The sequence below is a fragment of the Opisthorchis viverrini genome, assembly GCF_000715545.1.
Source record: "Opisthorchis viverrini unplaced genomic scaffold opera_v5_37, whole genome shotgun sequence".
NCBI lineage: Eukaryota > Metazoa > Platyhelminthes > Trematoda > Opisthorchiida > Opisthorchiidae > Opisthorchis > Opisthorchis viverrini.
In genome coordinates this window covers 329,147-354,252 of record NW_008751693.1, presented here as the reverse complement: position 1 = coordinate 354,252, position 25,106 = coordinate 329,147, and the positions used below count along the sequence as shown (strand labels likewise).

Sequence of the window (25,106 nt, the reverse complement as noted above, 5' to 3'; positions counted from 1 at the left end):
CCTCATGGGACTTTCAACTGATCTAAGGTGTAGTGGAACGGAATAACACATATTTCGCTCATCAACACAAAGCGGAAATCTCAGGTTGAAAATTATCGTCATCTTGCGGTGCATCTTACTCTAATATAGGCAAACAGTTCGGAAGAACCTCGAGAAGCCCTCGTTTCGGCCATCAAAACTAGATACATTTAGGTCGATGGCTGTGTCACTAAATGTAACATAAAATCTGGTGTTCCATAAAGCCCCTGGCATACAGATGTTCAGTGAATTAAGGCAGCGCTTCTGCGTCAAAATTCACGCCACTGCGCCCTGTGTATTTGTGAGCAATTTTCGATTTAACAGGAAGTGTCACGTGGATGGTTAGTCTTGTACTGCTCTTCCTTAACATGTGGTTACTGGTTGAGTAATGACTAGAGTAATGACGAATTGCTCAGATACTCATGTGTTGTGTCCCTGTTCTTGGGGCCGCTCAACAGAATAAACACCCTGTTTAACACCGAAGAACGATCGTTTCAGAAGGGTTTGGTAAACAACAAACCCCTCTGAAAGAGATGACTTCCCAATCGGTCACAAACAGTCCGATTGACCGAAGAAAGATATTTGTATTCTCCACATCGGATCACTTTTCTCCACCGTTTAATTTAATTGTTGCGGTGTAATCTGCTCTACTTACTTCATGCTAGTCAAAATAGATGGAATATTGAAAACAAGCCAGACCTGGTATTGACCAGCGTCCCTCACAATGCTAGCAGATCAGAGGCCCAAACAGATGTATGGGCCTTCTTCATGTCGCTGGTATGGACTACCGACCTTGACCACATTTTCAACTTCAGCGACTAATGAGCAGTTATCTGCAGTTGCCTGGGGGCCTGAGCGCTTCGTTGTTCAACTTGTGTGTGTGATCCACCATAATAACCGATAAATGGTGCCAGTGCGTCGCCGCCCTCACAAACGACGTTTGTCAGTGCCCTGAACCAGAGAACAGTTTGCGTGCACGTCTGTACAAGAGTTAGCATGCGGAGAAACGCGTCATAACTAACCTGACACGGTCGTCGCAAATGTCTCACGCACATAGAGAGGAACTTCGCTCTATAGTGCTGGTTTTGCCTAATTGGTTGATTCACTAGTTTGGGTTGAATAGAACGAGATCCGATTTCACAGGTGCTGGCTGGACCGACGGGATCGTGCAACCGTACCTTCCACAGCCATTCGGCTCCCGAAGCGACGGAACATATTCAGACTACGTTCCGGTGGATCGAAATTGGTTCAAATGCTCACGAACAAAATACTTTCCGTAATACAGGTGAGGATAATTACATTCACCAACAATCTGTATCTAGGTAAATCGATGGATAACATCGTTGATTTGCTTTTGAAGGACCCAGGTCCGAGTTTGGCGCCTTGTTATTGGTTGAAATTAAAACGTCGTACACGTCGTTCCTCAAAAAGGTACCGTGGGCAGTTGTCCACGAAAAGAGATGCTGTTACCCTGGGCTGATCACATTCTACTTACACTTGTTGCTTTAAGTATTCCAGAACTTTTTCACCACGCTCCAGGATTCTGTTTAACTTAGAACAGTGTCCTGTAATGGCGATATCCTACTCAAACAGACATTAGGAACAAAAGCAATAGCGCGTAAGCAGAGGTATGTAACATCACAGACGGACAAAGTCGTGATATAAACCACCATGTGCAGCTCACCTTTAGAGTGAATAATAGGCACAGGAGAACCGGCGGGGTCTGTCCCATGGTTTTTTGTCCGGAGCTTGAATTTTACCACAAGAGTTCTTCGGAGCTGGATTGTCCTTCGTGGTTCTGGTGAGTTTTAACAAGGCAACTGCACCGGTTGTGTCCACTCACATTACCCCTTTTTAAACAAGATTCGACACGAATATTATGCAAACACCATAACAGAAGTCATACTTACCAACGAGGCTTATCGTCACACAAAAACCTGTCAATATCGCTTTTATAATTGCATTAAGGATGTATTTTCATCTCAATGCTAGTTGGTCCGATAAAATCATGAACAAACCTCCAGTAACGGAAGAACCTCTCATGTTGAAGGGCACACTTCCTTTGCTTTTCCTGCCCAATACGGTACGTAAAACCAAATGGTTTACGCTACAAGGAGAAACAGATATACGTACATAGTATGTTCCAGGTATACGTTTACTTCCGAGATCTTCAGCTATATGATGACTGGACGTACCATAGGGAAATGAGGCACCTTATCCAATATCATGTATAGTATAGTCATACCACACCTTGAAAAAGGTGTAGTGCAAGCAAAATATAAGAAACAGCTTTCGTTGCATTATTAAATTACGGCACTGCATCAAAGGAATGCGTGGCAATAAAGCTGTACTGGTTCTGAAAGTTTCTTAAAGTTTCGAACATGATGGAAAGCAGGAAATGACTTCCTTATCTGGAGGCAAACAACGCCATCTCCTCAATTCGGTGACCTCTGGCCTGATTGACATTGCGCTTTTATTCTCGCTTTACGTATAAATGACTGAGAGTCACCCAACTAATAAAATAGGGGCCGGGATGGCTCAGTGGCTAGAGCGCGAATTTACTGAATGGAAGGTCCGTGGTTCGAAGGTAACATCTGCCTTTCGACTTGCCCTGTTTAAGATTTGGCAGCCTGGCAGTATCCCAGTCCTACTGTTTCCTTCTGGTGGCGTGGCAGTTAGGCACCGAAAGAATGCTACAGCTGAACAAAACATTTCAACTAATAAAGTCGGATTGGCTCACATGTATGGTAGATGTCAGTCATTCGAAGTACGCAGACAAAAAGAGAAGAAATCACTACTTACAGGGCTGCGGTAAATTCTTCGACAACCCACTACCGTTTTCACCCATCTTGGAGCTCATCAGGTAACCAAAGTTGTAAATGCGCGTGACCTGATCGATCATGGTAGTATTCTAACAGGAAGACTACTTGCCAGACATCTTTTCATTGCTACTCAGCAGATAGACAATCGTCAAATCAGCCTAAATACGGATAGAATTCCCACTCACATATCAGTCACTATTAACACATTCATTGTGTTCGAATTCCGTTCGCTGGGTACCGTGTTCCAATGTGTTACGGATTCGCCTGAGTCTAGGACAACTGCTTGGGGGACTGCTGCCGACGTCTTCCATCTTTGACCTGCACTGTATTGTAACATAAATCACGGAGAAGCCCAAAACCCAGCAATGTATCGGGATCCACGTTCCTTTGTGGATATTGGTGACCCTATCACCTCTCCAGCGATATTCCTATTTGCCTGCAACCGGTGATTTCCACTTACACCCTTTTGTGGTGACCTCTTCACGTGGTCGCGGTCCCCTCATAACCCAAATTTGCATTTGACTAAAGAGTTGAAAGGGCGCATACATTCTAGCACGCCAGTTGCAGTCAGACCGCCGTTCTGGCTAGCAGTCTAAAAACAAACAGAAGCGCATGATTTTTCCCTGCGCCAAACAACAACCAGGTATGAGTTAATTACTTAAATGTAGATAGTATGATACCATACGTAAACCTTGAAATACAGGTGTAAGATGAATTCTTACATGCCACCGGCTCCCACCGATCAGAAAAGCATAACTGCGAAATGTTCGAAGGTGAAATCGTTAAATGAAATACGCTGTTTAGTTCGTATCCGTATTGGATATGACGGACGCTACGGATGAAATACCTTGAGTTACGGTCGATATGTATGAAAGTGCCTTCACCTGTGAACTAACACATTCCACGGTAAAAAATTTCAGGACAGCCCTATTCTAGCCCGCGTGAAACGGACGCATTTTGTGGCCAATCTGACTCACATTAAATTTGTTCATAATAAATTATTTTTACTTTTCTGGGGAATTGTTGAGGATATTTTGACTGGCAGTCCTTTATTGCGCTTTCAGCACAGCGACCAACTCAATGTTGGCGTCATAAATGTTGGCACCCTAATATAACTCAATAGCATACGCCGTGTTGTCTCAATCGGATCGAGATCGTGTTTATAAAAAGGCTAACTTGTCAAAGTTGTTGGAGTGTTTTCACTGTTCTTTATTGCTAACTCACGAATTTCGTCCGCTCAGAATTTTTCTAATCCAAGTAAGCTTCTACCAAACCCAGCAAAACAGTGTTTGCTAATACTGTCATCATGAAGCACATTGACGAAATGTCCTATGTACAACACATTAGATTGGTATGTATCTTCTGTCACCCAGATTCAATTATAGGGCCATATCGTCAGTAGTGAATTAATGAAGCCCCATATGGTCACAGCAGACATGGGACCAGGATACGCATGATATCTAAATACAAGAAACCCTTCTCACTCGGTAATCAAATAGTCAACACTGAACAACTTCGTATGTTGTGATACTGAGATATTTAATATTGTCATGGGGAAACAAAATAGTGGAGTAGTTAAACAAGATAGCGCAAGGTTTTAAGCTTCTCATATTAGTAAAAGATTGGCTCTGCTACGTCTTGTGTGTCTATTAGACTCCCAAATCAGAGCATTCGTCTGCATCCGATTGAGGTGTCACGGAACGCACCGATAAAACGGGTGCTATGAAGTGTATCTACCCACGATTCCAGAGCCGCGCTAGTCGCTACTCTGAGTCGGGAATAAGTGGTTACTAAACTGTAAGTCGCAGATAAAAACATAGTGGTCATTAATAAAGTTTTCGAGGCTGAATGGATACAAAGCATCATGGATATACATTTCGATCAAGCAGCACCATAGCTGGTCCAATAATCGTGTCATATTTATGTTCTACCATCCGGAGTTCTCCAGTTACTTGAGTTTCTTGTTACTTTTCAATGGAATCCGTAGTCTGCTGAATAAGAATAATGCAATTTAATCCACTGTAAATGAAGGCCGTGTGCAAAAACATGGTTTGTCTGGGGGTTTTTGACGGGCTCCTAATGTGTTGATCCGGTTATGCAAGACTTATCGGCTGGTTTGGTATAGTGCACTTTCATAACTTCTATAATCGTCTGCCCGGTCACTTTCAATTCTGAAGCTACTCTGCCTATAATTATTTGGATAGCTATCACCCGAACAGGAGTGAGTAAACCTTTAAAACGATTTGCTCTCAATTTTTCAGAATTTTGTTCCTGTTTCTTCTATGATCATTATTTTTCTATTGCCGGAGAAACTGTGTAAAAGTAGCCTTTGAGTTGAGTGATCCTTGTATGGCTATCGTGGTTGTATTTCCTGAGAACGTGGTTACTCAATCTATAATTGCGCATCAACGAGATGTCAGTGTTCTTTACTGTTGTGGCTGTCAAAGATGCAACATACCGACAACGATGATATTGGAAAGTATGGTTTACGAGGTCCTATCGATTTAGGTGAGACACTATATTCCGGAAGTAAGCAAAACCAGTCGCTTAGCTTCGTGGAATGTTTTATTGATTCGCAACTTCATAGGAACCTGAAACCTCTTGTTTAGCGGTTCCACCGGCTGTATTTCTACTGTGTGGTTGTTGCTGACCTTTTATGCCCTTAACCGGTTTTCATGAAACATCGGAACCACTTCCTACAACGAAGATTTACGTTAATTTGTTTTCACCTCACGCGTTTGATCAATCCTCTCAATGCCTTTGTGATTCCTGTTAGTCCATATCAAACAGAGGAAGAACAGGACTCGAGTTCTGTTGTTGTTAGAACTCATTAGCCATGTCATACGCATAAAGCGTTGTACACTTCATGAAATTCGGCAACTATACGGTTTTCGGGTCTCAGGGGAATCAGAGAAACCAAAAAACAATGTTCGCTAGTTATGAACACCGCTTTGGCTGTGCAAAGATCCCTCATCTCATATTGTGTGCCGTGATACTTTCTTTCTTTAGCAAAAGTGTATAACCTAAGTTGACACGCATTCGACTTCAGTGCATGGCTTTCCTATCTCTTCTGACTACCGATAAATATGGCTGAAAGTATTGTAACTTAAATTTACCGACTAATAAGCCCAGAAAAATTCGAACGTGGTGCGGCATCTGTTTGCTTGACGTAAAGAATGTAAAATTCCTGTCTGCTTGATGATGAGGCTATCTAATGTTCGGCGCACTCTTCTGCAGCTTGCTGTTTGCCATTAACAATCGAAAAGATAGCAATTTTTTTCTCTAATAGTTGCATGGCAGTTTTGGTTGACGAAAACCATGTGGGTGTATTCCGTGCACAGCTTTCCTAATCGAGAGATTCCCAACCCCTTGGAGAGAAGACTGGGACCGGTGAAATTCGCGCTGTCTCTTGGGGTTAGGAAGTTCCCCCGCAGAACTCCGGAGGACGTGGATAAAGGAAAAATGTGAATTTTTCATTTGCTTGAAATAAAATGTGGTAATGTTTATAATGTGGAAAAGCGGGAAACCCGTCTGCAATCAAAAACCTGGTTGCCTACGGTTAACCATACCAAGTGTTTATAGTTGCACTGAGGGGGACTGGATGTCACTTCCGATCTCGCTTTATTTCCAGTTTTCAGTTTATGTCCTCTCTGACGCCGTAGGATATGGAGTTTCTTCTTTGAAATCGCAGGCATTTGGATTTCAGTGACCTCAAAGCTGCTGGTAATAAAACCATTCTTTGCTCCTCTTTTTTTGATGTGGTTAGTCTAGACGATTCATCTGTAGGAAGGAAACACGTTTGATTCCTTTGAGCCATAGTCATCGTTGGGTTTGAGAGGAAATTGGAAACAAGGGTCCACCCGATTGTGTTATGTGAGGCCCAACAGTCACTGAGGTAGCTAAACAGTACTTTCAGGCATGCTTAGGGGAAGAGATGTGTACTGTTACCTTGTCTATGCTCCGAGCAGACCGAAGAGACACTACTACAGTATGGTATTCTAAAACTTAAATATGTTTTGCACAACATGAATATATATATATATATGCTATCAATAGTAGATAAGATACTCCCACTCTCGGAATGGATATTTGGGGTTGCACGTCGTAATCCACGCCGTGTAATCTCGTATGTCTCATTTGGCCATATCTCAGAGACCTGTAACCTTACGTTTGAGAGTTTGAGCATCCTGTCATTCAGCTACAAAAAACCAATCAGCGGTGTGTTTAACGTATGCAACACCATTCACCATTTGATCACGTACTTCACATTACGTGATCTTGTGCTAACTGGTTCCAAAATGACGTTCTCTTGAGGGAGAACTCGCACAAATTATGAGGCAGTTCCCATCAGAAGATTATTGATAATTTATTGCATTGTGGTCGGATTATACAGCTTGTGTGCAATAGCAATGTGAAAATGAATCCTCAGCATTGGGGCTCTCACTGTCCTCTTTGACGTCATGTTCGTTACCAGCAGAATAACACGAAACGTCCGTGCATTAAAAATGCAATACTCACGAAAACATCCAGCCGTTTTATTCAACCGACGGAAGTTCATTTCCCCGTTCGAAGCACTGACATACATAACGTCATTGAGGACATGAGAATAACCAGTCTTGTTAACTGATGACGAAAGGACATCTGGACAAAACTACCCCGTACAAATAGGGAGGTCCAAATATATAGGAACTGCCTGGATTTTGGTTATTTTTGCCAACCCGTATAGTGGACTTTCCACTGAGGTCTATTATTTTCGAAGTTATGCTATCTATAGTTTCAGTTAGTATACATATAATCTGTGCGATTTTCCAATGCGATGAAGTAACTCCTGTGTCCTAGCGGACAGTAACTTAGCCAACGTCTATTCGCACTTCACCGTTACCAGCATTTCAATAAAAAAGCAATACTGTGCTGACCAAACTGGTCTTATGTGGAGCAGCATGTTTCTCAAAGGTCATGTCTGGTTACTTTCGGTCACGGATGAAATCGATGTGCAAGAGCAGCTGATCCAATGCACAGTCTACTGCGTGCTCTGTAAACTTTTCAGTCTGGACCGACTGCTACGTCTCATCAGTGGATTCGTCCTTCAGACTTAACTACTTATAGTCTGAAAAATAATTTATTCAAGCTAAATGGCACTCTATAAGAAAAAAGGTATTGTTAAATTCTCGGGTTTAGTATACATATGATAGAATACGGACATACTAGAATACGATTCTAGAGCGGAATCAGTATAACTCGAGAGTAAAGAGCAGTCATGGGGCCAGAAATAATCGGCTCCTGCTCAAGGTCACCTTCATAATTTGATTCACCTGTATGAACGTTGATTCGTGTCTGTCCGTTTACCATCCAACAGGATCGACGCAACAAACAAGGATAACAGAAAATTCGGATCCATTTTGGAGAGTGACATGCAAAGTGGACAGAAAATAGGTGAAGCAGCGCAGGAAATAAGAATACTTATAAGGTTGCCTAAAATTCTTCGATAGTTCACGACTGGTTTGTTCTTCTTGGAACTCACCAGGTTGTATTAGTGGAACTGTTCATGCATCTGCTTCGGGTTTCGACAACATTTCCCTCAAACGGGAACTGAAATGCCTCAATGCACGTTCAAGCTATGGAGTACGTACATTACCTGGGACCAGATGGTTTTTCATGAAAGCTTGCCCAGTCCCAATCAAAACCTATCAGGCTGCTACTATACCCACTACTGCTTCGAGTCGTGGATCAATAGGTTTTTCCTCAGTACAAATCCAAACACTCAATCTATTATGATAAAGTGGCAAGGGTAGTTTTGGAGGCGAGTACTCTAGTTTTCGAGCTTCGTTTTCACTTTCTGATCATTATGCTAATGATGGCCGGTCGCTGTTTGGCGTTTATGCAGCTGTAAGCGGTTGCCTATCGAAAATCCGCAGCTTAACCCTGATCACGGAAATAGTGGAATAATTCACGTCCTGACGACGGTAGCACGCACCCTGAAAACTTGGTGGTTTTGCAGCTGTTGCTCGAGGTTTCGGGCCTCACATCTCTCGCCTCGCATGTCAGATCTGCGCAGTTCACACTCCAGCGCGGCCTGCAGCCAGCAGCACTGCTGATGAGCCCTAATAAGGGCGAAACTCGAATTTGGTGCTCCCAGCACAGGAGGACGACTGTTGAAACCAGAGTGATGTGCATGCGAACACTACATATTTGGGGGTTGTTGAGTATTTCACCTTCCATAGGGTTGGAACGGTCACGTTGGGATTATTACTTGACTGTGAATCGAATTTCCGCCATATTGAATCGCAAAAATCTAGCGTGTCAATCTGAGCAGTCAAATGAACACAAAGTAAGGGTAAAGTTAACATGCAGCAGATTAGCTAACTCACAATTTAGCTTTTTGTCATCCGGTGAAGTAAATCTTTAGCTTAACGCTCGGACGCTAATTTGGACCAAACTGCTGGGGCAGAATCGAGGCGATCAGTCTTTTTTGCTTCTTGTCTTCTTTAGTTTTGATTTATCGAACATTGTCAAATAATTCGATATCCTTAGGGACCAGGCTCGCACACCCGATGACCTAGTTTCGATTGTTTCAGGTGGCCCGTTCCAGGGTTTGATTAATCGAAGCATTTTCGAGACTTATTTGTAAAGCAATCAATCAAGTTACTTATAACAAATGCTGGTGCTTAAGTGCTAACTCGTCTGCTGAGAAGTGACGTGAATATGGTAAAGTGAACCAGAGAGGTTTGCGAAATATCCTAATGGTTTATGAAAATCGGTTTTGTGTACAGCGCTTGCATCTTTTTATGCAACTGGAGCCCATGCCTGGACATAGCATTGGAGCGGGTCGACATAAGTAAAGTAGCTTCTTACGGTCTCCACTAACCCGAACTTTTTGAATCACAAACTGAGCATGAAATAAGCAGACTGACTTTCCTAGCGACCCACCGAATGTGCATGATAACACCTCCAAGACATAAAGTGTCCACTTAATGGTGTGTTCCTTCTCATGATGGAGCTGGACTGACGCTAAATATTCATTATGTGATTCGTGAAGATTCACCTGTTTGCCGGTGCTTTCGATAGATCTGGCCACTAGGATGGAGCATTTTATCCCAACAATCGTTTAGGCATCATCACCTAACGTGGTAGTATGATGAATCTTCGAATTCCATGGCAATACTTGTCACTTGGGCCATTGAAAATAATCACGGTACCTAGTTGATATCCAGTAGGAGCTACGAACCTGATTTTTCGCGGGAGATATTTTCTCATACAACAACCGCACAGAATTAGTTTCTGTCAAAGGATGTCGAGTTTTCTCGTTGGAGGTTTTCCTAGTGAAACCAGAAACTGGTTGGGTCAGTATCCTACCCTGCACCTGATTGATGGGACTCTAACTACCTCTGAATTTTTTTAACAATTTCCCCGTGAACAGTATGTGATTTTCCGCGGGCGAGTTCTTCAAGTAGAATGAGTCTTCCAGCTCTATAATGCCACCTTATTTCTGTGATGAAAGTATACCAGGAACACAAATTTTGTAATGGTCGTTATTCTCTGTCAGCCGCCATTGAAGACGGGCTGTTTAATGCCACTTTGCTAGACGCATCTACGAACGACAGAGGAATATCACGCCACAGAGTCAACCCCGATAAATTTCGAGCTTCCGTGCGCTTATTTTGTACAATATTTCAGTTTTATTTCTTACGGAATGTCAACACCAAAGTCTCTGTCTCTAATTTTGATGACCACAACTCTGATACGTTTCATGCCATCGTCCCAGGCCAAACTAATCCAGGTCAAGCGAGTAACAGCCCATTGTTTTGTAGAACATCATGGTGATCAGGCTTTTTCAGTCAGTCATTTACCGTGACAGTCGACTGGGAAAACTCATCTATCGTTTTGGTTAAACATGTCTAAAACTAATCTCTCTACGGTTCCTTCAAGGGGAAATCACTTTGCGAAAAATTTTGCTTTGCAAAACGTGTCTCCCCGAAACGAGGTTGAAAAAGCAAAAGTGTCGTGGGCTTGAGCTTGGAATTTCCATGCTTGTATGACAAGAAAGCTCTTGTGTCAGCCAGGGCTGGATGCACTGGAAGCACACTTTAGACAAGGCCTATACTGTAAGGAATCCTTTGTTAAGTTTTTCATGTTTGGTATTTTATTTGAATGACCATGGAGTTCTGAGCACCTTGTATAAGCCTCATTAACATCATAACGCGTTAGCCAAACTAAGTGAAATTGCGAAGCAAATTTCAGCGCCCGAGGGACAATTCCTATAGGACAAGTCGGAATTTAAGCTGGTCAAAGCTACAAGTACCTCTGGAAAACGTCGAGGATTCCCTCTATTTCAAAGACGCCCTCTATTCTACCTATCTATCTCTTCTATCTAGCTATCTATTCTATCAGTAGACTAGCTACCTACGCACACTAGGCTGACGGAGAACTCCGTCGAAATTTTGTATGTAGCCTTTTTACCATGTTTCTAGCCGTGGGGTGTCTACAGTGAACAGTTATCAGAGATTTGTCAGAATCTCTTCTCTCCAATTTAATTCATTTTTATCGTTGGCCTCATACTGGAGTACACTGACCCAGGAACCGACAATTCAGGCATTGAAATGACACCTGTTGCTTGTCTATGCGGACAACATTGTTTTGTCGTTTACTGATCCCGAGTCCACACAAGCTCCTCTAGAAAGACTATCATAAGTTGTCGCGTGTTCTGGCATGTGTTCCCCACCTTGAAAGTGCAAAGGTTCACTTCAGAATTTTCTACCGTGAAAAAATCTCATCGCTCAAACGTGAATACATTCACCAGAAGGCATGATAGTTCAGGTGCTTGCAGCCTTCGTTGGTAAAGTAGTGGTGACACGCTGGCTGTACACGTCAGACGGGTTCAAATCCTGGCACGATCAAGGTTGTGCACTCCTGATGAACCAAACTGAAGTTCACTGTTCCCATCTTTGGTGAGGAACCACCAGAATTAGCAAGCCAAGACTAGAGGAGGTCGGCTAATGCTAGGGTGATGTGAATAATGAAAGGAGAATCTAGTATCCCCTTGAGACTTCAAGATGAGAGCTTGAGTTGGTTGTTTGGTTCACTTATTTTTGGCAGTCACACGAGCTGAGATTCTACCGTGATAAATAATGCGACTTCACATGTCAACAGTTTACGCGCAGCGTAAGACACTGTTGACGACAGAAACTGGTTTCAGTGGAACTAAATAGCCTTTTATACGAAATAATTGTGGAGGCAATCTTACTTTATAGCCAGGAGATTTAGGCTGTCCGATTTAAATACCTCGCTGAAAATTTCCTAGTGACGGTGACTTCAACTCCGTCAAACACCTTGTCTAAACTTTATCTGAGTGAGATTCTTAAACGACGTAGGGTCAGCCCCATAGATCATCTCTTACTCTAGCACAGTTCACACATACGTTTTTCTCAATACTTTTGGGAAGTATGAGTAATTTACCCTTTATTATGTTTTTTATGGTACACATCACTTTCTCTCTATCCCCAACGTTGTGTAGCACTTAACACCAACATCTACAAATGTTACACTATTATCGGTGATTCTGGTGGTCTGCAGTGTCCAGCCTTGCCACACATCTCCCTGAACTGTCTAACCTATCCTCGTTCCTGGATTACAATAACACCTTTTCACTTTAAGAATGTGTATAGGCAAGTGTACAACCTATGTTTAAACCGACCGCCCTAAGTATATGTAGTTGTTACTGGGCTCTCAAATGGCCTACCGCTTCTTCATTCATTTACCAATTGATTGGATATCGACTTAGTGCTCGTAAACATCTCCACTGAGCATTGATTAGAACCTTGTTGCAACGGTTGAGTCTATAGTGTATATACACTGAATCCGACGGGAGTTTCACATCACCCATTTGTTCACCGGAAAAGTAAAGCCCACTTAGACGCCTCGAAAACACGTTTCACAAGCATCGCTGTAGTAGTTAAATCGGTCCCCCACTTCTTTATGTGATAGTAGTCCCCAAAGGGTATTTATTTTCAGTCGCCTTTTGGGTAGCTGCAGTTATCATTAACTGAGCACCTGTGGAAAGTCCGGTCTTTGATCCTAGGGAGTCATGGATTTTCGTAGGAACCTGATGGTTGACAAACTAATTGTTTGGATTTCTCATGTATGCTTTAACAGGGAAGTTTCCAAAAATTGAAGCTATAAGTCATGTTACTTCTTGATTATGACTCATCAAACTAGTGTATCATCATCATCATCGTCATCGACAGCATGACATCAGTGTTCAACACCGATGCTTCACTGCCGTACAACCATGATTTATTTCAAAGCCATATTGTAAGGAAAAGAATAAAGGTGGACAGGGTAGGGACTTAGTGCTAGCTTACCACGATCATTCCTGGGAGCCTACATCCCCAGACATTCACTTAGGCAATCTGGGTAGAAACTGACAACAAGAACGCCACTGACATCGGTTGGCAGCCATAACTTGTAGTGTCTCCAACCAGGCACAGTGAGGGTCACGCGGTCCCCATCCTGGAAGGCGAGTAGCACCGACAGAACCCAAGCGTTTCGTGATCTCCTTCATACTCCTCTGCCAAGTCAAGGGTTAGCCACCTCTCTGTTTACGCCACTCTGAATTGAGCATGGAAAACAGCACTCTTTTCGGCAAACGACCAACCAAAGCAGCTTTTGGTGCTGGACACACTTTTCAATGTAGGTACCCGTTGCATAACCGAAAACGTGCTTTCTGACTACTTCACTACGGATTCGCCGACAACAACCCACACGAGCAACTGTTCTGAGACAACGAGTATCGAACACGTCTCAGTTCCGCTGCTCGAATAGGCCAAGTCTCACAGTAATACAGTAAAACAGCCCGTACCGTAGTTTGATACACACGTCCCTTGAGATTCAGGAGTAAACCACTCTGACACTATAGGCGTCTCTAATTAACAAACGCGACCCTGGCCTTATAGATTCGTACATTGACCTCATCTATCACACGTTACTATTTGTGAACTGTTGACAATTTCTTCCACTGCCACCACCATACCTGTGCACCAGCTGATTACAACCTACGGTGGAAATGCACCGGTTTGATGAACAATCACACCACCTATGAAACGGTAAATTTTCTCACAGATGTGCTGAAACCTAAAGCATGTTGCTGGATTCGGATAGTTTATTTTAATAGGATTGCTAACTACTTCTGAAGAGCCCACCCACAGAACGTTACTATTTATGAGGTAGAACGTTCATTCCTGATGGAAGCACTTTGGGTTACGCTTCATATGATCTTTACTTCACAACACTAGGGATGACAGTGATACTAGACCGTGATACGAGAATTAGGGAGCTATATGTTGCCACGCCGTTACCGGCACTCCGAGGCTTCCACCACTATAAGAACGTGTCCGATAAGCTGGACAGAAGATGACAGCGTGACACAGATTAATGGGCATTTCCGGTATTACCTCCAATACCTGGCTGTACATATCCTGGTCCTCCATTTTTCAAAGGTGGCAGCTTGGGACTAGCATAATCTTGGTACGTGGTTCATAGCCGATAAACTGACGTAAACTGAACCGAAAGCCTTAGCAGAGGCATGTGCATCCAGTCCTGGAATTCTTGTTGCACTGGCGGAACTAAGGCTTCTTCACTACATTCGTGCCTTCTTTATGAGTAATACTGTCCTTTCTGTCCTGTCCGTACTACTCCGAAAATGTTGATAATACAACCCTTCACTCCAAATTGAGCCTTGATGTAAGTTTCACGCGATCAAACCATCACATTTTATGGTATAGGATGAACTGTGCATATTTGGAACAGTATCATCTAACAATATCACTATGAACTCACTGCTACCAGTTTCGAAGATCGAAGGCCCGAAAAGTAGAGACAAGGTCCCAGGAGACATAATTACTATTGGTGTATGCAGCTGTGGGATTAGTGTCACTCTCGTTTGAACCGCATCCTTCAAGCATCATACGCCACCCTGAAGGTCACGTGCTTTACCACTCAGATGTCAGATTTTGGCTGCACATTTTCATTTACCTTTAGACTCGTGTTTGATAGGTGTCTGGTTTGTATGCCGATGGTTGGTGGACGTTTTTTTCTTAGTATAACAAATAGCTGTAGTACAAGTTTTCTTTTCAGACTGCGGAACCAACCATGCAGCAGGCGGCATGTAAATATCACCCAAATGAGTGGATTACATTTCACAGTTTTATTTGATCTTCAGCGGGTATGAAACCCCTATCAGTGATATTGCCCAGTGTTATAAGATTATCCACATACTCCTCCTCGCCGGTACCTACACTTCTACGACTTCTGCTCTCCATTTACCAAACGTTACTAGTTAAGGTGTCGGAAAGATGACGAAAAAACGGTTGGTCTCGAAGTTTTTCACTTTCATTGTGGCTGCGGACCTGTGGATTGGAAATGATTGATGAGTATCAATGACCAGTTGGGACATGAAAATTTATGAGTATCCCGGTTATTTAATTCAAACCTTCTATTCGTATGAACTGATCGGCGGGGGCACGGCACAAGTGATCATCTGTTTGCGAAGATCGGTAACTCGTTTGCATGGTAAACAAGCTGGCAACTAACAATTGTGTGCTGGCCATCGATTTAACGAAAAGCCACCGACAGCTTAGACCTCAACCACAGAATCGAATGTCCTATTCATCTATACCAACCTAATGAATTCTAAAAAAGGAGGAATGGTCTTATATGACAAAGCTTTCTAGGATCCAACCACATCCTGATCACCAGTTATCGCCTCTTCACACATTTGATCTCATAGGAGAGCAGTCGAAACAGTTTTTCGTGTTTGTTCATTCATCTTCCTTATAATTCCTAGTGCAAAGACAGCGAGTTCCTGGCCTTCAGTTTTTCAGTCAAGCCGAGGCAATATTCGGTCTGTACATTCTCTTCTACCCTCAACTAGAGTGATATCAGACTAGAATTTTTAAGGAATTTGAAAATATTTCTCTCTCTTCCAATGGACCTTCTCAAAAGTCGGTAGGTAGGTAGGTAGGTGGCAGTTTGCAGGTTCACTCCACGCTTACTTACACAATTGATTATGATTCTTGGGTTACCATATGTCCATACTCCAGCAGTATCAACCTATGGCTAAGCAAATTTACCACGTTCCAACAGCAAGTATTCATGGCTTGTGCACATGCTTCATGCTGCGCTTGTAAATCGCGTGCTCATTCAGGGCGTTTTCTGTTGTGATCGTGATACATTTGCAGCGAATACATCGGTGGCATCAAGGGAGACAACAATAACAACAACCGGAATAGCATAGACGATAACAAAAACAATGAGGGACCTAAAGATTTCAGTCATTTCATATGCCGGGCTCATTCGAATTACCATAAGCGGCAGATGTTCGCGAACCTTTTTGTTTACTCTGAAAAACGTACTTACGATTTATTTAATGGTCCAACCTTTACCACAATGGAGAGGTCAGCTAAGTAGGTTGGCTGTAGTGTATCACTACTTTGTAAACATTCTGGTGTATAGTGATTGTAGGTGTGGTGGGAGCTTCAATCAACGCAGGACCATTATATCTGTGGGAGAGGCGTAAATGAATGAATCCGTTTGAATCTCAGCTTGAATAAAAACAGAGTACGTTGGAGAACCACGTATAGCAATTATCTCGAAGTTACCCCCAAAAGAAGAGAGGCTAATCTCAAGAACAGCTTACTGTGAGACTCTCGTAGGATTCTCTGTCACTGGGGATTCCACTGTCCAAGCAATCAATCGTTTCTCATAAAGGAAACTCCTCATAGGGTTGTGCAAAACTCTTCAATAGCCCACGACCCCTTTCGCCCTTCTTGGGGCTTATCAGGTAGGCGCAGTCTCCGAGTTTCCGTCAACCTTACGTTCTACTGGAACCCAAATTGGATTGTTTCTGACGGACATTTGACAACGGCTGATTGCACTACTTAAGACTGCCTTGTAATAAACTATAGAATACAGTTATTTCGACAAATTGACAACAAATTTTGGCCCTAATGGCATTTCGCATACTTGGCACGTAGCACGATGCCTCATAAGGCATTTTTGTGAAAAACCGAAATTCTCACGGGAAACTGCGGTGGCTGACGCTTATTCAAACTACAACTTTTCGAATTTTTTTCTCGTTTTCAGGTCATCCAGTCCAACCGTTTTATCGGTGTGATACCGGCGTTTCATTGACTCAGCGTTCTTATGTTTAGCTGAACAGTGCTTTTGCGACTGTTAGATTATTTTAGTCATATCTGGACAGTTGCTGCGGCCAAAGACCGAACAATTTGCACGGGGCTTTTCGATGAAAATAACCAGTAGTATATCGGACCAAAGCAACTCCTTGTGTGCGATGTGTCCACCTTGAATGGGAACCACCGTGCGTACATAAAGTTCCCCACGTTACTTGTTTCGTATTCGAATACGAGTGGGACGTAGAATCACTGAATCCAGTTCATATGAAAAGATGCTTGAATACGAGGCTCATGCGCTTGAACAAATCCATATGCTTCCCGCACTAATTGCCATTTGGCTTCATGCGTCTATGGACCATGCTCAGATCACTCAATACACGGTAAAAACCGCTGTACACAATTGATGCTGGAAATAGTTAATTAGACTGAGTAACAGCTTCAAACACCTGCTTAAAGGTCTGGGTTGAGAAACCTCTTGTTCCTTAGCCAGTTGTACTGCGGCACTTCATGTTCTTTGCCAATTACTATCCTTGTATTGGTTTGATGTAATGAATGGTACTGTACCTTCATATTAAGCGTCCTTAAGCAATTTTTGATAAGATCTCTGCCAACACGCTTCATGTTCCTTTCGAGAATGTTTAGCCTAGCGGATGGTTTTGATTATGACCTATCTGCAGCTTGACAAGTTGGCTAGCTCGTGGAAGCAGACAAATGAATAACCATAGTCCATTAGCTGTCAAATTTGACTACATGGTGGTCAGGTATTTTTTTGGAAATCCCAGTTGTCCACAGTACCTGTCAACTAATCAAAAAAATCCCTTTAAGCAGATAATGTCCAAAAAGCCACAAGCATTGATGTTTGTGCTTTTAGCTTGTCTGCTCTCCTCAATGATTGATCTTGAGCGGATGGAAACTGGACTACCGTTGACCCCAAAATGAACCGTAAGCAATTTACACTGGTTGATGAGTACATGCATCCGCTGGGAATAGTCCACTTTTCAAAAGCAGTTATCTCTGGTACCTTGATCTTGGTAACGTCATAGAGGTCAGATTCGTCTTTATCTCAGCAGCTACGCCGTACTCCAAAACAAAAGAATGGATGTAACTGTCCAATGATACGAGTCTTACACAGCAGTGCCGTCCATGGATTTTACTTTACACTCTTTTAATTGGTTCATTCATCTAATTCTTCACCTGATTATCCGGAGCACCGAAATATTGCCGAACATTGAGAATTCTCTGCCGTGAAATAAATCCATTTTGTGTGAAGAAAAAAGCCATTTTTCACCTCCCCCCATCTAGAATTTTACGCTTTCACTGAGAAGTTGACGAGCAAAACTTTCATCCCTAGATGCGGTGTTTGTATTCCTTTATAGGCCAGTCTTAACCGAAAACCTAGTCGCTCAAATAAGTAGCGGTGTTCATTACCACACAGCCTCTACTGAGTTAAAGTAGCCAATGGGCAACTATTATCCCTTTCTCATTCAGGAGACTGACAATGTTCCAGTTTCCGCCAAGTCTGTCTTGAAGCAGTCCATAGTGAAAGCATTTTGCGTAAATTTGGCTGTCAGTCTGCCTGTGTATTATCGGAGGACAGACAGGCGGCAGCCTCCTACAAAACACTCGTCGTATAGGAGAATCTGTTCATTCCCACTGAACTCCTAACGTCGACGTCGTGAACTGGGTCAAATCCTGACTGGTTTCCACTGTTACGCGTTTAGGTAAACACGGTTGTTCGTAGCTACATAGGGTGTAGAGTTGCAAGACAGCTGACCTAGTTTACCACATCAGGTTCATGGTCCGTCAGAACAAAGCGACAAAGGCACTTTATCTCTGTGTGTCGTTATGCTGGTGTGTGTGACGGAGTGGAAGGCGGAGTCGATCACTCATCCGCGGAATTATATATGGTTCAAGCGGAAAAGAACTTACTATGACTGAGTACAATAGTGCAAGTATCCGTAGGTCCAAGACGTGGAATGCATGATAATTTGACTACAGTCTCCCGTAGAGAGGAGCCGCGTGGGGATTTAGAATGCTGCTTCTAATAAGCAATCGTTCATGGGTAACAGATAAGATCCTTTAGAGTTGCTATGTAGGAGAGACAACATTATGTTCCCAGAGGTAATGAATAGCAGGTGTGTTTTATAAGACTAAAGTGTGGCAAACCATACAGTAGAGAGTGCGTGAATCGCCTTCCATTCAGAAGCTACTTCTACCAATTTCTACTAGTCATTTCATGCCGCTCCAGTGCTTTCAGGTTGAGACCGGAGCGTGCACTACCCCGGATGTATTAATAATGCCTACAGAAAATACCGCGTCACACGTAAAACACATCTTAACATGTTCCGATTGGAACTCACGCGAAAAACAATCGTTATCCTTCTCTGTGACAGCACCCATGTATTCGGCTTATCGATTTGAGCAAAACTAGTCTTTTCTTGCTCTCACAATGAGTACACTCAACAGTGAGTAGGTACTGACGATATCGCAGTGTGATATAGACATTGAGCCTTACGAATTACTGTAGTACCCGCATGGTCTCACCTGGCGTCAGTCCCGAGCTCACCCAATAGTCAGGCTAGTTCACTGCAGACCTTTTAGCCGCTAAGTTTCCTGGGTATTTCGAATGCATTTCAATGATTGGTATCTTGAAATTAAGTGTCACCTATAGTCCCCTCGCTGCCTAGTTCCAGCTGAGGTGACTGGTATTCGTCCGGAACTGCACCAGAAAGCTTGCCCTTTTGACAACTTCAGACCGATCCTGGTGATAACGGTTCCAGGTAATATCCCCTCCCCCCAGAGGTGAACATCTTACAAATCATCATTGCTTTCATCTCCACGATGCATTCTTTTCTCGGGTTTCTCTTGAGGTGCTTTTCGGAGGAAATGTGGCATCATACCCTGTACACCGCATGCAGGTTCCTTTAAAAGATCACATCAAGTATGGGATGTTGTGTGTCAGGCGTTTCCTAGTTTCTAATCACATTTTGATATTGGTGAAATTTCCGGCTTCTTTGAGCCAGCAACTATCGTTAACCATGAACGGATCATTCAGTGTTCGTCCAACATGGTATGCGATCAAGTATTGTGGAAGGTAAAATTCGTTGAGGCTATTGTATCACTAAAACGAGAGACCCGTTGCTGTACTAGGATAGCTACAACCGAGATGAAATCCTTCACTGATGCGATATTTCAACAGACAGACCAAAACTTACTGTCCTCAATCTAGATATCAGCTGCGTTTGCAGAAGCAACCCATGCATTGGACGCGCTACACTGCATTGATAGAAAGCAACAAAACGTACGCAACGATATTGTTTTTATAGTGGTTTTTCCCAATTACTTACTAATCCACCTTCTAATGTAGTAATCTTGGTAATTTGTTCAACCTCAGGAACAGCTTCAGCAGGCAGCTGACCAGCTAAGGACGCAGTTGCGTATCACAGATGACATTCAACTAGAAGAACCACATCATACATCCGAAGACCATAGAGTACCACAGGAGCCAGAAGTGAAAAGCACAAACGGAGACGAAACAGGACGACTTTTAAGCAGTCGACAGTCGGGAGGAACAGATTTTGGCTACTGTACATCACCTTTAGACCCGTTGCTGGCTGCTTCTCCGTCGCTATCGACACGTCCTCCCGTCGCTCCGATACGTGACAACCGAAAGCCTGGGTCACCTTCCATGGTCAAACACTCTATCTCAAAGAAGTGTACAGAAAGCAAGCGGAAGACACCAGAAGTAGACGCACCAAAAAGAACAACTGTAGGTGCCAAGGAAAGCAGCCCCAAAGTCGAGTCAAACATTGAGACTGGTGCTCAACGATACTGTGGTGAAAACCCAAAAATGAAGAAACTACCAGGAAGTGATCAGTCGTAAGTCCATTCCAAGTAATTTATGAGTGCATCATAAGTTTTTTTCGTTTAGACAGTGTGAAGACGACTTTGAGTTTGTAATCGGTCTGGTTTCAACATGAAAATCCGCCGTTTCCCACTTACGGTACAATATTTATAAGTAATTTCTTAAGTCCCTTAATTCACTTCAAAACGTGATGAAATTTATCATATGTATCTAGCAAACGATTGGCCCAATTGATCTCTGTCTTTAAATTCGTTCGCGGAGAAACTGAAGTATTTTGATGTTTTTCTCCTGAAGCAACTGATATCATCTGCTGTTAACTGTGTCTACCTATTGCGATAGACGGTTGCATGAACATGCAACTGGTTCAATTCGGTGTGTTCGTGTTCCCAACATAAGCCCAAGGTTGACCCCCCAAGGTTAGTCAGTTCTTCGAAACAATAAACCAAAAACGACAGTGAGACAAGAGTGAAATCTTCAGCGCTACGGAGTCTTTGACTTAAATGGTGACTTCACTCTTGCATCAGAGGGGCTAAGCTGCAAGGTAGGGCGCGAAGCCTGTGGTACTTTGGGTAAGTGAATTTCCATCCATAATGCGGATTTGAACGTAGCAACCAATATGTTCGGCACGTTCTTCTATGGGTAGTTTCAAATCTGAATACAGTAAACACGCCTTCAGGGGCCACTATTAGTGAAGGCCTTCGCTGCGGAGTTGTTTATTGGAGAGATACCAATGGAACAGGTACAAACTATTAGACAGAAAAGTAAAACTCCCATATGCATCATGTCCACAAAACGGAATATCCATCTTCTCCTTGAACGCGTCTTTCCGAACTTTCCTGGATATTCACTGCCTGTTACTCAAATGCAAGCAAATGCTACAAAGTTACTCCACAATTCCGTAACAGATCTCACTTTTCAAGAGACACGAAGCGGATTTACGAGAAAACACTACTCGCATACCTCATCAGTAGTATCCACGTTACACTAGTATGTCATTCCGGACGGACAACGGCTTTCGTCCTTCACTTTAGCGGACAAAACACAGAGATAAGGTAGAGACTAGTAGTTAGACAGCAGACTCTGTTGGTAATCTTTCCAAGGGCAGCTATCAACTCAAACGCGTACTCTTTATAATACAGAGCTCTCGGAAATTGTTTAGCGAATTCGGTCCCTGTTACGTACTTAACTTTTGGATAAAGTAAAAGTGATTTCCTTGAGAGAAGCTTGTTGCGAGAAAACAAAGGTCTTTTAAATTCGGGTGTATAAGAATCACGGTATATGAAACGAGGTTTAACCTAGCAATTACAGAACTGCAGCTTACGTTGAGTTGCATATGCTGCTCAGGTTACATTCATTTGCTACTTTGTCAAGATTTTCGGTTATTCTGAGTGATAGTTCAATAAAAAGGACGCTATATACAGCATTCAGAGTGATGAAGGTTGGTGAGGCAATGTATGTGATTTATTATCTGATGTGTTGTTTAAACAGCCATTTTTAGTTTTCGGTGACAAACTTTTTAAAACAAGGAGAACACTCTATATGACCAATTGGCTACCCATGTTAACGCGATATACAGATTAATCTTCCTGCTTACTCTGACCGATCTGTATGAGACGATAAGCTTCGACTCATCGGGATCAGTTCTCAGATGAAATGAGTGTGAAAGGGCGTGCAAACGTCTGCGTCATTCGTTGGTTTTGAGAGTGCGCAACTTGAGTGAGAAACAGGCCGTTATAACCAAAACAGCAAACTTCAATTACGACTAAAAATAGTAAGTGCGGAAAAAACACGGAATTCGCCACAACAGAAAACAGCGCAGAAAACACCGTTCTCTCATGACAAGTCAGGCCGGGCTAAACAAATCCGTCACATTAGGGCCAATGAAACCTTTGAATAACCTAATTATCCAGAGGCAATTTCTCAGCTAGCCAATGCATATTGAACAAAATGTTACAGCACCTTGGCAATCAGGTGAACGAGGATCGGTGTGTTTCTTAAAAGCCTCTACTGTGCAGGTAAACCATTCGCCGGATGCAAGCTGGACATCACGCGTGGACTCTGTATCAATAGGCTCTTGACATCTCTATGAATGGTGCTTATTTTACTCGGGATAGACCAGTGTGGTTGGTTTCCCATCGGCTCAGTCATCTGAAGTTTAGATAAAGTCCACGTTGATAAAACAATTCCACGACGAAGCTTACCAGGATGGACACTTGGAACTACGACGAGACGTGACAGTCCATTGTATACGAAACGGGATCACTGAGGCCAACGTGTTATCTTGATGGACGTGTTCCCTTGATTCTATATAGATGCATTCCATTGATATTGCTTCATCGGTAATTCAGAAGTTATTCCAAAGTAGATGTGATCCTGCCAATCTAACATCTTCATGATTTTTTCCGATTAGCTAGTGCTTCTTTAACAGAGCAGTTCCGTCCCTGATGTCCTGCTACGAATAAACGGTGACATAATTAGACTGTACAGTGTGACAGCGAAGCCAGCCAATCCGGTTTTATTATATGGTCACTAGAAAGCTTGTGTAATAAGGACCTGGAATGTGAATTTTCTCCGGCCAACTTAGTTTCTCCGTAAAACATCCCTGGCATTGAGCAATGGACTCATACTAATGCAACTTTCCCAATCAGTCCCATAGAATAACATCCTTCGAGGTAGGAGGATGACATGACGATGTTTCCCATCAGCCATGATCTCGTTTATGACTTCTCCGATAAAGGCCACTCCCAAGAGAGGCCACGCAATTTCTTTCATGTGATGGTCTCCTAAGGTGTGATTACTGTATCCGTGAATAGTTTGGTAGCTCTCACCAAGTTTTCTGACAATGACTCGGCCTCTGTTTGATTTTTCAAACCCACATTTGGAGTAACCCGAATTGTTCTTATTCCAGAAATGAAGGGCATACACACTCAACTAATTCTGATGCTCACTGGAGTGAAGGCGCGTCGCCACAAGACCACTCATACCACGAAGATACACTCAACGATCCAACTACAATGCCCAATATGTCTAGCTCAGTTCAACCGGCTGATCTATCTGAGTTAGCCGATTCCTGTGATCTTGGTGACGAACAACCGCAATCCTACAGCTTCCAGTTTGAGGATGATGAGTTGGGAAAGTCGCCGGAAAACAAACCGGACATTCTTCCCACTGACCTAACGCCAGCCGACGAACCTTTCGTGGTTTCGCGCACCAAACACACCCGTGTGACCTTTGCCTCAGAGGCTGAATTCTTCTCCATTCCCACTGGTAATGATTCGACAACATCGCTTAGCAGTCTTACCAACCTAACTAGACTTATGTCGCCTGATCTTATGAGTCCATCAAAAAGTGAACTTGACGCGTCCTCGCTGCAAGCTATCGCGGAAGGTGATTCGAATATTACTGTAGATATCGAGCAGGATAAAGAACATACGGCAGCTGCGTACAACAGCGAGATCTTACTAAAGAACGACGAATTTTCTTCGGGCTGAATTCAACAGGGTGGAATACGATAGCCAATATGTTATTGGTTTTTTAATTGAGTTTCTCAAGGTCCCATTTTTCCGCTTATTTTTCGGTAAAGAAAAGAAACTACTTTGTGTCTCGCAATCACTATTCAGACACAATTTACTCTTCTTTAACAAACCTTATTAGAAAGGTCGTTTCGATTTTCAATTTAGTGGACGTAACGATCAATGGTCATTCGCTTGGAGGTCCAAAGTTACCTGGTAACCACGGGGTTATTGGGTGCTGAAAAATATATACTAGTTTGTTCTTTGCCCAGTTTATTCGTAAAAGCACTCCAGGTGGTTCATATATATGTTGCAGTTGATGAAAAAGAGTTGGCAAAAGCAGCTTCATGCTACACCCACCGAGACACTGGGTGCAACGACATAGTCCGAGAGGCATGAATGGAGGTGCGAACACCAGTGTTTATACATTCTTAGAAACCCTCTTGTTAGAAATGGGAAGCCCGAGCATGCGCAGCACAAACGAAAACTCCTAGGGAGAGATGGAACCTTTGACCTGTACTTATCGGAATGAGCTACCTAAAATGATTGTTCCCTACCTCCGCTGTCAAGCACTTCAACTTCACAGATCAGCTACCACAGTTTTGCCCAGTGAACCAACGGTTACTATCTGTTAGTATCATTGATGAGCTAATTGAGTGACTTCCACAGCAGGTCACACGTCAATGTCGTCCAAATACCTAAA

The 25,106-nt window shown here is 43.0% G+C and overlaps 1 protein-coding gene across 1 annotated transcript in view; it reads left to right on the top strand.

Moving 5' to 3' along the window:
• The window catches only part of T265_02819 (hypothetical protein), a gene marked incomplete at both ends in the record, with an annotated part of 68,627 nt that extends 43,968 nt beyond the window's left edge, over window positions 1-24,659 (top strand). The window contains 3 exons of the mRNA XM_009167163.1: window positions 1,162-1,303; window positions 20,421-20,905; window positions 23,800-24,659. Of these exons, the coding sequence (XP_009165427.1) occupies window positions 1,162-1,303; window positions 20,421-20,905; window positions 23,800-24,382 (1,210 nt within the window). The remainder of the gene's footprint in view (window positions 1-1,161; window positions 1,304-20,420; window positions 20,906-23,799) is intronic.
• Window positions 24,660-25,106: the final 447 nt, after the last annotated feature.